General features: G+C 35.1%; 1 protein-coding gene across 1 annotated transcript; it reads left to right on the forward strand.

The window, feature by feature from the left end:
* The first annotated feature begins 12,494 nt into the window (after positions 1-12,494).
* On the forward strand, positions 12,495-13,750 carry LOC145103298 (uncharacterized). The gene is made up of 2 exons (XM_079040852.1): positions 12,495-12,792; positions 12,908-13,750. Exons 1-2 carry the CDS (start codon positions 12,613-12,615, stop codon positions 13,586-13,588), a joined length of 861 nt encoding a protein of 286 aa, XP_078896978.1. The 5' UTR covers positions 12,495-12,612; the 3' UTR covers positions 13,589-13,750.
* The last annotated feature ends 3,556 nt before the right edge of the window (positions 13,751-17,306 follow it).

Raw genomic sequence — 17,306 nt, forward strand, 5'->3', positions numbered from 1 at the left:
ATGTCATCCCCAAATTAGTGTGTCGGTTAACCACACACGCTCCACTAACGTTTGACAAGGGTACGAAGTGTAATTTCATGGGTTAGCATACAATTTCACATTTTGCCTAAAGTAACTATGATTTGGGAATTTGTATAAGCATTTAGTTACTTTGTACTTCATTATACTTATAATGGAAGGTATATGTCCTATCCTACCCATTCGGCTAACGACCCTCCGCTAGTCAAGAGTGCGGTGGGTAAGAGTGGATACCCATTCAATCGCCATTTTATAGGCAATTTCGTTAAACACCCCTTATAGACCAGCTTCGTGAATGAGGCCTACTAATGGTAAGACTGACTGTTTACTCATAAATACATATAATATTAGACTTTTAATGTTATATATAATATAGGGTGTATTTTACACTTTTAAAATACTAGGTGGTTTAACTTAGTCAATTATACTTTTAATTTAATTAAATGTAAACCAAAACTTTATGGGTTTATTAAATCACTTTGAATTATACACTTTAATTAATTAATAAAACCATAAGGGTGTGATTTGAACTTTTCAAATTACTAGGGTTTTAGAATTTAACATTTCAAAATTAAACTTTTAATCAACTTTTAAATTCCAAAACTTGAGGGCAAGTTTTGAAACATTTCAAAACATTAGGGTTTAGAATTTAAATATTTAAAAATTAAACTTTTAATCAAAAAATTTTAATTCCAAAACTTGAGGCAAGTTTTGAAACTTTTTCAAGACATAAGCGTTTAACTATTAAATTTAAAAACCAAAACTTTTAAGTTCAAATTTAAACTATTAAACCTAAAGGATGTAAATTGAAACTTTTTCAAACTTACTAGGTCAAATATTAATCTAATAATAATCCTATATTATCCATATTTAACCAAATCCATCAATTTTGATAAGGATAAACATTCCAAACATAAAAAATCGATTTTAGGCAATAAAAACGAGTTATGGTAATTATCCTCATCAAAATCTGGCCAGAAATTCGAAAATCCCGGCAACAGAACATGTAACACGTCGAGTCCTCTTTGGAACTCGTCGAGTTCATGCAACTCGTCGGGTTCTTAGAGAAAACTCGGCGAGTTCATCAACCTGTCAGCCAAAAATTCGATTTTCAGATCAAACAAGCATCAAATTCACTAACAAACAACCCTAGGCTCTGATACCACTGATGGGTTTTGAGCAATACATCATTCCTATGGTGTACATGCAAACCCTAATAGCTTTTGGATCTAGTTTGTCTAATGAACATGCAATTGAATATCCAAAGCTATAAACCCTAGATCTAACATATAATAAACTGAATTAGGGTTTAGAGAATAACCTTTGATTGTTATACTGCAATAACAATCAATTGCTTACTTTGATTGGCCTCATAAAGCTTAGTGCCTCAAGTGTTGCACCTCTAATGGAGTCACAAACACCATATGCAACTTGGATGAAGAGGAGAAGAAAGGAGGCTGCCCAAAATGACTAGAAACCCTAGAGAATCAGTTGTCCACGTTTTTTGGGGCATAGGGGCCCTTTATATACATGTAGGCTATTAGGGTTTTCAACTAGGAAACCCTAATCTGACTGCTTAAGCCCTAAGCAGCCCATGGACTCCTTTAACATATCCCTTGGACGATTTCTAATGGGCTTCCCATAGAATTCGTCCAACCTATATATTATTAGGTGATCCATAGCCCAATTATAATTATCTTATAATTACAACTTCAGTCCCCTAAGTTTAATTAGTCTCTTTTGGCCACAAAATTAATTATCAATTAATTCTTTGACTAATATTAATTAAACAATATGATTTCTCCTTTAATATATTATTCTCATAACATATTAATAAATCATAATTAAACCTTTCTCTCTAGAATTCATCCTACATATTGCTATGGTGAAGGCAATGCAAACGGACAATGCTCATAATCGGGTCAAGTACATACCAAAATAGTTATGGACTTAGACACTAATCCAACAGGAGTCTGTTGGATAAGGTGTCTAAGTCCATAACTTATTTGGTATATACTTGACACGACCCGGCATGGTCCATTTGGGTTGCACTTCACCCAAACTATTTATGGATAATTTTATGAGAATTGTATACTTACGATTTATTAATATATTATAAGTTATAATATATTAATACAAAGTCATGTTATTTAATTAGTTTTAATCTTGAATTAATTATGAATTAATTTAATGATTAAAAGGAAGACTAATTAAATCATGGGCTATTATATTTATATGGTTTGGGCTAATAATCATTTGTTAATGGGCTAAGCTTATATGGAAGTCCATGGATGATCCATGGAGCTTTTAATCCATGGATCCTTGGAAAGGAAAAGACATGGGTTATTAGGGTTTCACCCTAACCATGCACACTATATAAACAAGCTTATGTTGCATGAAATAGCACCCTAGTGTGTGTTTGTGTAATGTGTGGCCGATTTCTAGAGTGTGTATACTCTCTCATTAAGTTTTCCAAGTTTGTGGTTATTTGTGATTTCCATTTGAGTCATTCACATTATTGGTGCTTGGCTCTCAAACTCCAAGGAATCAACACTCATCAAAAGGTATGTAATTCATCTAGTTCTTTTATGTTTAAAAGTTCCCCATGTCATGCTAGATAAGTTATAAACCTTAGAAAACAAATTTTGCATGTATTTTAGACAAACATAGATGCAAGGTTTATTAGGGTTGCATGTACACTCAGGAAGTGTTAGAATGCTCAAAACCCAACACATTTCATATGGCTAAAAGTCCTCATATGACTTTTGGAGCCCAGAAGTCATGGTAGCGATCATTATACACGACACTTTGGTCGCGTCCCTCTCATGAGTTTTGTACTCAACATTCTGTTTGGGAGTGGCAGTAGATTCATCAATCTCCTTAAGATCTTTATCAAGGACATATTCTTTGTCCTCATAACGAATAGCCATTCGGATGTTTTGAATCCAATCATTGAAATTCGATCCATCGAAGATGACCCTCCCACATAAGTTCATGAGGGAGAAAGAGTCGGAAGGGATTGGGATGGAAGCATTGTTTGAAGTAGACATCTAAAAAGAAAGACAAAGTTTAGATTAGATAATGATCCTTAATATATCACCCAAATGAAATATTAAGGCTAGGATCCAACACGATATTCTACAATTCAGAAGAGGGATGTCGTAATCCAATTGTAAAATATTTGAAGGTAGGTAAATGACGATTTACCAATTTCCACCATGAAAAACGAAATTGAAGATTAGGTTTTAAAGGAATTGAAATTCCTAGATTCCTTTGGGATTCATTGAACTTTTCAATGGCATGTTTAAATCTTGATTATGTTCTACAAGTTTTTGACTGTGATACTGAGGATCACAAATAAGGTGTGAATAACCATGAAAATGTGCTTGGTACTCTTAATGTTACATATCACCCAATCAATGTGTCGGTTAACCACACACGCTCCATTAATCCATGATTAACGTCAAGCTACCATTTGCCACACATTGTCAGTGCCAAATTAGTGTGACGGTTAACCACACACGCTCCACTAACGACTTAACAAGGTGCAAAGTGCAATTTAATGGAATAGCACCATTTTCACATTTTTCCTAAAGTAACTAAGATTGGGAATTTATAAAAGTTTAGTTACTTTAATAATTTTAATTATACTTATAAATGAGAATTAATGTCCTACCCTACCCATTCGGCTAACGACCCTCCACCAGTCAAGGAAGTGGTGGGTGCGAGTAGACACCCATTAAACCACCATTTTATAGGCAATAACCTTATACCCCCTCCTTATAGACCGACTTTGTGAGTGAGGCCTACTAACGGTAAAACTGACTTGTCTTTTATATATATATATATATATATATATATATATATATATATATATATATATATGTGTGTGTGTGTGTGTGTATTAAACTATAACATTATAATAGTATAAGGGTTGCATTTTAAACTTTTAAAACTCTAGGGTTTGGAATTAAAGTTTCATTAATGTAACTTTTCAAGTTCCAAAACTTGAGGGCAAGTTTTGTAACTTGTCAAAAACTTTTGACATTCATAACTTATGAACTTTTATGTTCCATGAATGAGACCTTTCAAATTCCAGACTTGAAGACAAGTTATGAAACCTTTCAAGACTCTTTGAATTCTCTAACTTACATTAGTTAATGGTTTCATAAATAAAGACTTTTCATATTCCATAACTTGAGGACAAGTTATGGAACTTAATCAAGAACACACATAGATCAAATTAACTAATCCAATTATGATAGAAAGATCATTTACCAATCTGACCTAATTTTATTCATATTACATGATAACTTCAAATTTTACAAATAACTAGTATTTCAAAAAAATCAAGTAGTTATCTTAGAATTTGACAAACATCGTGTGATTGGATGGGGATAAACATTACCATATCATTAAAATCGAATTTTATGAACCAAAAAGGCCAAAAACTCAAAAATTCCGCCCACCAACGAACCAAATCGTCAAGTGCACTTATGAACTCGACGAGTTCATCATCATAAGGGATCTACTCGTCGAGTTCATATATGGACTCGTCGAGTAGGCCCTGGCAGAATCCAGTTTTGCAGTTTTTTCAGCTTTGAAAATTACACAGTTGCATTAATACAATAGAAAACACCCATGGATCTAATACCATTGTTGGGTTTTATGTACTCTAACATTCCTATGGTGCACATAACCCTAATGATTTGGATAAAAGTTTTCTCTAATTATACATGCAACATTGGTTTCCAAAGCATGAAGCCTAAACTAACATACAAAATGTAACATATAAATCATAAAATAAACTAGAAAGTTACCTTTTGATGTAGCTAGTAAGACTTTAGCCTTGAGAGAACTTAACACCCCAAGTGTTGTGCCTCAAACAAGTCACAAACATCAAATAAACAACTAGATGGATATGAGAGAGGCTAAGGGGACTAAAAACCGATTTCTCTTCTTGGAATGCAAGTAGTGGTCGATTTTAGGGCTTAACACAACATATATATATATATATAGAGAGAGAGAGAGAGAAAGAGAGAGAGAATATCAAAGGTCATGTGTAACCCTAATCCATAAACATTAGCCCATGATCCATCCATTTGATTTGGATAAATACTTCATGGATTAACCCATAAGCCCATCACAAATCAAACCATGGATCATTAGCCCAATTCATATGTATCAATTTAATTAGTCTTTTTGGATTAATAAATTAATTCTTGATCAATACTAATTAAATAATATGATTCCTCAATTAATATATTATACTTATAATATATTAATAAATCATAAATAACCTCTTACTCAAATATCCATCTATCAAATTGTTCTGGTGAAGGCAACCCAAAATGGACCATGCTACTATCAGGTTAAGTACATACCAATTATAGTTATGGGCCTAAACACCTAATCCAACAGTTAGCTGAACGAGTTTGATAGGAAAAAATTAAATCTCATTGTTAAGTATAATGCAATAAAAAGTAACTAAACTATTTTTCTAAAACCCCACTCTTAGTTACTTTATGGAAAATGTGAATTTGATGTTAATCCATGAAATTGGACACTGCACTTTGTATAAGTCGTTAATGGAGCATGTGTGCTCAACCGACACACTAATATGGACTAATAAAGGGTGGCGATGGGTCTCTGGTAAATTATCATTGACTAATGGAGCCCGTGTGGCCAACCGGCACATTTATTAGATGATAAATGACATCGAGATTACCAAGCTAATTTGCATGGTTATTCACATCTTATTTGTGATCCTCAGCATCCCAGTCACAAAGTGAGAGCATAATCAAGATTAACATGCCATTGAATAGTTCAATGAATCTCAAAAGATCTCGGATTTTTCATAAGATTTTTATTGGTTAATGATTTACCTACCTAAAATAGATTCGAATTTGATTACGACATCCCTCTTCAAAGTTCGAATCGAAAGTTTGGATCCTAGCCTTAATTTAATTTTTTTGGGTTAATAATTAAAGTTTAAAATAAACTAACTTGAATTCTCTTTTCTCCCATTATAGATGTCAATTTCAGACAACAATGGTCTTCCTCGTCCTTCTAGAAATGTTTTTCCTTCTCTATCTGAAATGATCTTCCATATGTTGATCAAGGTGAAGGAATGTTCTCTTATTCAAGCAATGGTGGAACTGGAAATCATGCTTCTCCAACTCTTCCTCCACCTCCTCCAGCAACTCTCCCCAAGTCATGTTTTCTTCAAGCTGAAAAATATGAAGTTAATCAAGTATTGTTGGCATGCAAACATCAAGATGGAAAGTATGTGTGTGCGCATGTTCTGAAAATGAAATCATACATTGACAGATAGGGAATGTCGGGTGTCGTTTTCCCAAGGGAGCTGGCCATTGACTTGGTTCTACTTTCGCTTCCTGAATCATATAGTCAGTTCATTAAAGACTACTACGTGAGGGACCACAATGTGACCCTAATTGATATAACATATATATTTATTGTTCCTGAAGCAGAAATTTTTAAGAGCACAAATGAAGCAAAAGTGTTTAAAGGATCTGGCTCCCAAATTTCCATGGACATTTACAATGTCAACGACGGTAGTCCGGAAAAAGTTTATCTTCCCAATGGAAAGGGATCGGCCAAGGTCTAACCATTTGGTCATATGGTAAAGAGAAAGGCTAATGCTGATATAGTTCCATGTGCCAATCCTAAAGAGTCCATATGTTTCTTTTTCCGATTGAAAGGACATTAGATGCGAAGCTGCCCAGACTACTTGAAAGATCTTAGAAGATGGTAAAGTCAAATCGTGCGACTCTACTTAAGGTACATCGATTATCTAACTCCATTATTGTTATAAGTTACTATTCGTAGATTCTTAATACATGATGTGATAATCATATTTTGATGTTTTGCAAGATCTAAGAGACAAAAGTAATCTTAAGAAGAGTAAGCTGAGTCTGATCGTGAGAAATGGATTTCAGTCACATGGTTCGATGATCATATTTTGGTAGTTGTTGTTTAGGAGTTATGATAAATTAATAGATTGCTTAGGAAATGTATAGAAACATACTTTTCATATATTTGCGTTGTAATGACAATTTTTTCCGCTTATTATCAATAAAAGTGAATTTTTGATTTATTTACTTTATATTTTCTTGCAATGACGTTTATGAAAATTGATGGTTATATTTCTATTATTAGCAATGTCAAAAGTGGATTTGATTCTTAATTAAATCGTTTGTGGTGAGGTCATAGTTAACCAAGTGAAAAAGGAATTCTCATCACCAAGTTTCAATTGGATAGAAACTTGGAATCATGATATTTGAATTGCATGATGTATGTGAATCTTGATCGTTGGAAGATTGTGACTAATTCATTGATAACATGTTTACGTGAGTCAAAGTGAAGGACTAATGGATCTAGTACATGTTGATATGGACTAGTCAGATCCACCAAAAAAGGATGAAAAACTCTATTCGTCATGATTTTTTGATGTTTTAGTAAATATGGATGTGTTTATAAGATTAAACATAATTCTAATACTTTGAAAAGTTAAGAGAATAACAGAACGAATATAAAGAATCTATTAGGCAGAAAGATAAAGTTTTCTCCAATCTGAAAAGAAAGGAGAGTACTTTAGTATCGTGTTTTGTGATCGTCTTAATGATTGTGGTACTATGTCACAAATTGATCGTCTAAGATTATCTTAGTGCATTTGTATGACTAAGAAGAGGAATCAGATATTGTTGAAGTGGTTCAATCAAAAGATGAGTCATATTTCGTTTCCAATTAAGTTTAGAGTCATACTCTAGTAACTACAAATCATATATTGAAGCTTGTTTCGTACTAATTAGGTTTATAACACCTCATGAAATGTGGAGTAATAATGTTTTCTTACTCTATCATATTTGAATTGGAAGTTGTGATGTTTTGGTTAAAAACAAAGGATAAACTAAGACCAATTCATGAAGTGTTTCTTGTCAAGAATCCACACTAACTTTTGAATATTTGTGTTCGCACGTCAAAGAATGTTCCTTGAGAGTGAAACTTATATCTTCAGAAGTCAGTGGGAGTCTTAATGATATTGAAGATTTTTAGGAGTAAATCAAGAATAAACCTTTTAGTTATCACTAGCACACGACTTGAGGTTGATAACCTATCTTGTTAAGCTGACACATTGTTGTTTCTGTGCATTTTCTAGTTGAGTTGGCAATGCTTATGAGTTTATGGGTCGGTGAAAGTACGTTGATCAATATGGGTGAACTGATTGGAAGCATTGGTAGGCCCTTGTGCTACTAGAAGGCAATAAATTAAGAACAAGTAAAGTTCAGTCTATGAAAGCTACATTTAAATTTGGTTTTTGTCATAAACCTTGTCTTATGACTGTAGGTTGGATATGATGGATTTACATTGATAGGAACATGTACACCATAAAATCTAGGTGGAAAAATGTTTCGATCTAATTCATGAAAATGATTATGAGGATACACTTTCCCTAGTAGCTTTTAAAGATTGATAAATATCATTTTGGTTAGTGGTTGTGTTAATTGCGTCCTCAAAATTCGTGGTATGATTACAACATCCCTTTTCATAGTTCGAATTATGATAAATGGCAAGAAATGTTTTGACCATTGAGGACTTATAACTATAATTTCTGAAAGGATTTAAACACACATATATGCTATCTAATGTAAGGTGTATGAGCTTGAGAAGTCTAGCTAAAGACTTATCGAAGCATTACGTATCGGAAATTTGCACTTAGTAAGAAATTCAAAAAGTATTGATTTTTAGGAGTCCAATTGATTTTTGGATACATGTCAAAGGTAGTGATAGCATAATTGTTATGCAAGTTGGAGCATAGTTGCTATGCTAAGTGCTGCAAGTTGGCAATACTAACTGTATGAAACAAAGTTTTCAAGTTGCAAGTTGCAAATCTAAAAGTTTAGATTAAAGTTTTAATGGAACTCAATCTTGGACATATATGAATATCGTGTTGAAATGAATCAACATATGAAATTCAATATACGGAAATATTATAGCAAGAGACTAGTTAGATATCAGGTCTTTATGTAAGACATTATGTATCGAGTTCCACATACTTCAGATATAGGATCGTTTACATATGCTATAATATTCACTTGTTCTGATTTTTCCAAATGCCTTGGGTATTGAGAAGGAAAAAGGAGTAGATCTTGGTGCGATATTTACACAATTATGAGTGGAGGTGACTGTTGTCCATATTTGATAGTCATATGGGAATATGCAAATGTTTCTATAATGGGAGTTGATGATTAGAATTTGCATGTGAGTTAGAAACTTTAATACAAGGAAGGTGCTCAAGGAGTATGCCTTGAATTTAAAACTTCATTACTTTGGAATTGTTTTTGGAAACAAAGATCCAATATAACATTCTGTAATATCATTGGCTAAGTCTTTGTGACTTTGAAGCTTTGGCATCACAGAAGGACAATGCATTTAAGGTTGAAGTCTAACACATTCTATTAGTAACAAGAATTTGAAATTGATGAGCATCATTGGAATAGTGTCCAATCGATTTGTTTACCAAGGAAGGACCATAGAGAGACATATTATGCATGTTTATCACATGGCATGATTGATGTTTAATTCAAGTGTTTAGTTGATTACTTGAAACATTATACAATGAATAAAGTCTAATTAATATGGTGATTAAATAATAAGAGTTTTATTTATATTCAATATTTTTGAGACCATAGTTAATTAGGTTTCACTTATCATGTTTTACTTCCCGAATAATTGGATTATTCAAACATCCACAATCGATCATACTTTTAGAAGTAAGTAGTGATTCAAGACTATCATGAATTGAATTATAGATTGTTTATGAGGATTAGATATAACAATTGTTTGCTCCAATGTTCATGAGTACTTTCAAATGGAGAATTTAAGTATCGGATTAACCCACGATCAGAGAATTACTTCATGGATTTTATCACGAGTAATTTTGAGACGATAATATCTTATATTCTTGAAACGGAGATATATGAGTTGTTGTTTACGAGTTGGTTGTGCATTGATAATACGTAAAACACATCATTAACTTGATGTTATAAAACATATTGTTGTGCATGATTTGATGAGTAAATAGCGCAAGCATATAAGTCAAAGTTTATTTGTTCCTTTTTACCTAACGGGAAAAGTGAAATCTATGGGCCCCTCGATGATTTGATGTCAACATCTGAAGTGCTTGGCCAAGCTTGGACTGAATTGATGTGTTCAATTAGTAGTATGATTTCAGTCGTCATAAATCATAAATTTGGGAAACAAATATTGGACAGGGAGATTGATTATAATCCATGTCTCATGTCCATACGATATATTATAGAATGGAGGAATATTTGATCACTTATCTTAGGACACGTAACTGACTGGGTCAGAGTTCGATAGCGGCTTTGAGAGCTACAATTTGCTAATCAATTTTTGAAGTTATACTGGAAACTATAGTTATTAGACTTATCCAAGTGTGAGACTGTTGGATTAGGTGTCTAAGCCCATAACTATAATTGGTATATGCTTGATTGATAGTGGCATGGTCCTTTTAGGTTGCCTTTATACTAGGAACTAAACAGGATGACCTATTGAAGAAGAGGAAGAATTTATTATTTGATTAATAAATTAAAATGAATGATTTATTAAAGTATTATTGAGATAATATATTAATTAGAAATCATATTATTTAATTAAAAGTTAATAAAAAAATTAATTGGAATTAATTTTGGGATTAATTGAATTAATTAAAGGTTCATGGGCTGTTTGGTAATTTGAGGAAAGAAAATCTAGAACCCTCCTAAAGAGGCTTGGACAAAATCTTCTAGGAAAGCCCTAGAATTTTCATCCAAGGGCTTATGGACGGAAGGTTTAGGGTTTGCTTGGTCCTTAAGCAAAACAATTAGTGTTTCCTACTCCTAACCCTGACTTTGGCTCTAAGTCACCTCACTATATAAGGAGCCTTACCCTTGTTAATTTTCGGCCATTAGAACCCCTAGAGAGTTGTAGCCTAAAATTTGAAGCTTCCTCCTCCCTCTCATATCTCATCATCTTGCTAAGTGTGTTTGTGATTCATTAGAGGTGTTACACTTGTGACACTTACTCTCAACCTTCAAGATCTTCAAGGTTATTGGATTGTTATTACTACATAACAATCAAAGGTATGTATTATAACTCTTTATTATGTGAATTCGACTATTTATCATAGATATAAGGTTTACATGATGTTGTTCATATTGTATGTTCAATTAGAGAATACATAGATCTTATTTAGGGTTGCATGCACACATAAGATTGTTTGTTATGCTCAAAACGCATCAATATTGAATGACCTGATGATGATGTTTGTATAAATTTCTTATATTGCTTGTTTTATTTTTAAAATTAAAATAAGCATCATGATCCAATACATGGAATCAAAGAGATAAGGGACGGCGATGAAAATACTCAAATTCATGTTGTCTTTAAATAGGCCACACTATATCCTACTATATGGGAGAAGACAATGATAAAATTGAAGTAGATGGAAAACCATTAACAAGATCAGTAATTGTAGTTTGAAGGTGAATGAGAGAAATAAGGCAACACGAGGATGATGAACCATGGATGAGAGAAGTTGAAAATAATAAAGTAAGATGAAGAGGTTAGGGGAGATTTTGGGTAAGTATGGTTGTGAAAGATAAAGGGAAGGGGATAACAAATTGGGGTTGAGTTTTTTAATGTGACATTTAGGATGTATGTATTTAATAGTCGTACCTTGTGTTTATAAATTTATACCTTTTAATTTTTTCAATTAATAAATAACATATAGTCTATAGTAGTATATATTATAATGGCCATAGCATATTCACATATATAATGATACAATACCAACAATTAAAATACAACCTGCCAAGCACTTCATAGTATTTCTTTTATAACATGATTTAGTTTGTTCATCTTTGACACCAATAAAACCTATATTTTGTACTCATATATAATCGGATTTCAATGATTCTTGTTTCCATTGGTTCTTTAGCTAACTTAGAATCAAATTGGCTATCAAACATGCAAGTTGTATCAAGACATTGTCTTGAAAACACTCGAAAACCATCTCTAACTCCAAATATACACCATGTTTGACCACCATGGCTTAAAAATTAATTTTCTTTCGATCCCTTCAACTTCAGCTTTCAAGAAAACATTCTCTAGAAAGCTAACTTAATTCCCTACAACACCATCAAAATTTCTTTAAAGTCTATCAAGTATAACTCAAGTTATACCCAAATCAATTGTGCATAGAAACACACCAATATGCAAAGCATATCATCCAATTTAATCTCAATTCCTTTTCCACCGTCGATAGGCAAAAAATCTTACGGCTAGTATTCATGTCCAGTGACGTAGACGATCCGTGTGATATATCATAGACCAATACAGTTGCAGCTTTTGGATATGTCTTCTCCGGCTTTATATTATTTAAAACCCCGCAAATTCATCAGATTCACACAAGCACTAAATTCGATCGATCCTAATTTCATTAGCAGTAACCGATCCACATTCATTTGTCGGAGCCCTAAATTGTTGAACCCTAGAGATAATCGCAGATTAATGGCGACGGAAGAACCAATTGTGGTGGCGGAAGTTGCCGTACCGGCTGTCGACGCAGCTGTAACGGTTGCAGTAGAAGAACCTGCTGTCGGAGCAGCTGAAGGAAAACCAAAGAAAGCGAGGAAAACATCAGGGAAAAGCAAACCTAGAACTCCGTCGTTGCATCCTCCTTACTTTGAGGTATAAAATGATTACATTTTGTTGTTTTGTTATGTTAATTTTATGTTTTTGTTATCGAGATACGTGTTTATGGATCTGATTGTGGGTTTTTGATGTTGATTGATTCTGTTTTTAGATGATCAAGGACGCCATTGTTACGTTGAAGGAGAAGAGCGGTTCGAGTCAGTACGCGATCGCGAAGTTCGTTGAAGAGAAACAAAAGAATCTTCCGGCGAATTTTAAGAAGGTTTTGTTGGTTCAATTGAGGAGACTGGTCGCCGACGGGAAGCTTGTTAAGGTCAAGGCGTCTTATAAGTTATCGGCGAAGAAAGCTCCGGCAGCAGCTGCCCCGGCGAAGAAGAAACCTGCTGCAAAGCCTAAGGCTTCCGGTAAGCCAAAGGCTGCAGCCAAGCCGAAGACAGCAGCGAAGAAAGCGCCAGCTAAGAAGAAACCCGCCGCCAAGCCCAAGGCAGCACCGAAACCCAAAGCGGCGGCAAAGCCGAAGGCAGCTGCTAAGCCCAAGCCCGTCGCAAAACCTAAGGCGACGGCTCCCAAAGCTGCGGCAAAGCCAGCTGCGAAACCGAAAGCCAAAACTCCAACGAAGCCTGCTAAGGTAGCTAAAACATCGGCGAAATCAACCCCAGGAAAGAAAGCTCCTGCCGCTCCGGCAACAAAAGCATCAACCAGATCAACGCCGGCGAAAGCACCGGCGGCGGTGGCTCCCAAGGCGGCCCCAAAGAAGGCGGCAGCTAAGAGCGGAAAGCCGAAGGCAGCAACACCAAAGAAAGTTACAGCAGCGAGGAAGGCGAAGAAGTGAAATTGGGTATGCTCGTAGGAGTAGTTTTGAGTAAATCTTGATCTATGTCCAGTTTAAATTTAATATTTTTTTTGTTTGTATGAATCGTTTTGTGTTGATGTTGTTCATCTTCCATAATTTCACATAGTTGACTTCTGCACTAATGCTAAGAATCTTGTTCAATCTTTTTGATCAATTCCCAAATTTTGATGTTGTTCATCTTCCAAGCATCTCTGATTCAATTATCTACAATTCATGGATGCACAACAACAAACTCATCGTCAATTGGATCCCCAATTTAGTGGCAGAAGAGATAATGTAATAGTATTCCATTTGGTTAAAATTCAAGAAATTTATTTCATTTCTTTCTTAGGTAATAGTTATTAAGCTACATGTTTACATGATCTTGTTTGCTATTCATGTTGCATTTTAAGACTTTCTTTCCTCCATATTATGCTATTTCTTTGGATTTGTGCTTTGTATGATTGAATGTATCATTGTGAATTCACCCCAGATCGAGTGCTAAAAGAATTGATCAAAAACATCCACCTTACATTCTTGAATGCAAAACTGATCCTATTCGAACAACAAAGAGAATTTAACCCATCTCTTTTGGAATCACACCCCAAGCCCCCTATGTTAATGGAGAGGACATTAGAGAACTATACTTCCAAAATTATCTGAATAACATCAAACCCAACATTTCTTAAACCCATTTAAGCATCCTTCAAATACTTGACATTCATTGTACATAAGGTACACCCTGAAATTAGAGATGGCAACGGGGGCGGGGAATATAAATAAACCCCTATCCCCACCCCCAACGGGGACTGGGGATCCCAAACGGGAAAATGGGGATTTTTTTTTCTCTTTTAACATGCAAACTTTTACGTAAGAAAAAACTCTATATTTCAATTTTACCAGCATAAGTTTAAAGATTTTATAAAATATATAAGTACCCATAAATTGCAGAAAAAATATAAATAAATTTTCTACCAAATTTAAATACATACATCAAAAATCAAGTAAAAAAATTATCAGATTGATATTTAAGGTAAAATAGATCAACCAAAGAGAATATATATATATATATATATATATATATATATATATATATATATATATATATATATATATATATATATGAGTTTAAATTAGATAAAAGAAAAAGCAAAAAGTATAATTTCAACCAAGTAATTACTAATGAGTTAGGTTACTTAGCTCAAATTTTATGTATTATAAACTATACTAAAAATATATGTTATGTATTATTTTTATATATTAATATATGTCGGGGACGGGTCCAGGGTCGGGGATTAAGGGCATCCCCATCCCCACTTTTTTTATTCGGGTATTCCCCATCCCCGTCCCCATCCCCGTCCCCATCCCCGGTCAACCTGGGGATTCCCTAGTCAAAACGGGTGCGGGTTTCGGGTTCCCCATTGGGTATGAGGATTTTTGCCATCCCTACCTGTAATGCTTCAGGTAAAAACATGTGCCATATAAGATTACATACTTATGATACAACTTTATATCTATAACTATATCCACAATTATAAAATGTAGAGTATGTTACTAATCTTATAACTAAAGGTTAGATACTTATAATACAACTTTATACCTTCATATAGATACACGAATCTATACGTGCGACACACAAGGGGGTGTAAGTAGATGGCAACGTTAATACTAACACCGCTCGGCTACCCTTATACTAAAACCTATTTCAATAACACTTGATCAAATATAACGCTACATGGATCAATCTGTGAGGTCCCTTCATCTTCTTTATACTATTCTTTAAATGGTAAAATGGGCAAATTCTAGGGTTTATGAGAATCAATTTGGGGATTATTATACCTAAACATGGATGTGCTAATTTATGTGGTTACGACACTTTTAAAGCCGTCTACTAAAGAGTCTGTGACTTTGCTCTTGTCGGTACACCGCTCCACTTTTAAACTTCGATGTGTTAATTCTAGAGGCTGACGGCTTGAGTCGGTAAATTGTCGGTATTTTAAACCCGTCTACTAAAGAGTCTGTGACAAATGCTCTTGGAGGTTTGGTTTTTGATGTGGGGCTCCTTGATCGTGCTTTTAAAGCACCTATCACTACTGTCAAGAGTATCCCCCATAGCTGCCGCATTGCTTTCTCTCAGGCTTTGAAAACTGCCCTTTACAAAGTGATTGTCCAGCCTGGCTCGGTTGATGCATGGATTTGTTTGTTACTTCTTCCTCGTTGCACAATGCAGGTGTTTAGGCCAAAAAATAGACAACAGTGTAGGTATGGGAATAGAAAATCCTTATAACAAAGCTCCATCCTGAATTCCTTGGATACATGGGAGAAAGAGGATGGTATCAGGAAGTTAGTTCAAAATATGTTAGACAATCCCGAGGTTGGGGCCATGGGACAGGGTGGAGTCATCCTTCAGAAGGAGTCTACATCAAGTAACACCAACATCAAATAGTGTCTCCATAAGGTTGCAGATTGGAATGTTACCGCAGCTTTGGAAGTGTTATGCTCATCGGGTGTTGTGACATATAATGGTGATACTATTAAAGCTTTGGAGGACAACCACCCTTTCAGGCCACCCCCATCCATGCTGAGCCTCATAATTTCTGAACCTCCCCTTGTAGCAGACTTTGACTGTGTATTTGGTTGCATCAAATCTTTCCCTAAAGGAACTTCTTGCGGGAGAGATGGCTTGAGGGCTCAACACTTATTGGATGCCCTTTGTGGAGAAGGGTTTGCTATAGCCACAGATCTCATACGTGCTATCACTTTCAGTGGTTAATTTATGGTTAGCGGGAAGATGTCCGACCATTTTAGCAGAGTTTGTTGCATCCGCTCCTCTCACGCCTCTGCTTAAACCTGATAACGGGATCCGTCCAATTGCAGTAGGCACTATATGGAGACGTCTGGTTTCCAAGGTTGCCATGAAAGGTGTGGGTAAAGAAATGACCAAATACCTTAATGATTTTCAGTTTTGGTTGGTGTGTCTGGGGGTGCTGAGGCTGTGTTACACAGTGCCAATAGGGTGTTGAGCGAACACCATGCTGATGGGTCTCTTGTAATGCTAACAATGGATTTCTCGAATGCCTTTAACCCTGTGGATAGATCAGCATTGCTCCACGAGGTTAAGAGGATGTGCCATTCTATTTCTCTGTGGGTGAATTTTTTGTACGAGCAAGCGACGAGACTTTATATTGGAGACCAACATATATGGTCTTCCACTGGGGTGCAACAAGGCGACCCCTTGGGCCCTCTTCTTTTTGCCCTCATTTTGCACCCGCTTGTGCACAAGATTAGAGCCAATTGTAAGATCCTTCTCCATGCATGGTATCTGGATGACGGGACTGTCATTGGGGATTCAGAGGAGGTGGCTAGAGTGTTGAACATTATTCGGTTGAATGGTCCATGCTTGGGTCTTGAGTTGAACATCAAGGAAACGAAGATTTTTTGGCCCTCCTGTGATGGTAGAAAGCTTCATGCTGATTTATTCCCAATGGATATAGGGAGACATTCTTTAGGGGTGAAGCTCCTTGGGGGGGGATGTGTGTTAGAAGAGATGCATGGTTTATTAGCAGGCTGGCTATGAAGAAAGCGGTCAATGATGTTGATTTGATGGGTCTTCTTCCACAACTATGTGACCCACAGAGTGAGATCCTTTTGCTTCGATCATATATGGGCATCACAAAACTTTTCTTTGGTTTAAGGACATGCCAGTCGGTGCACATAG

The sequence above is a fragment of the Lactuca serriola genome, chromosome 4 (assembly GCF_051521515.1).
Source record: "Lactuca serriola cultivar US96UC23 chromosome 4, Lser_US96UC23_V15, whole genome shotgun sequence".
Taxonomy (NCBI): domain Eukaryota; kingdom Viridiplantae; phylum Streptophyta; class Magnoliopsida; order Asterales; family Asteraceae; genus Lactuca; species Lactuca serriola.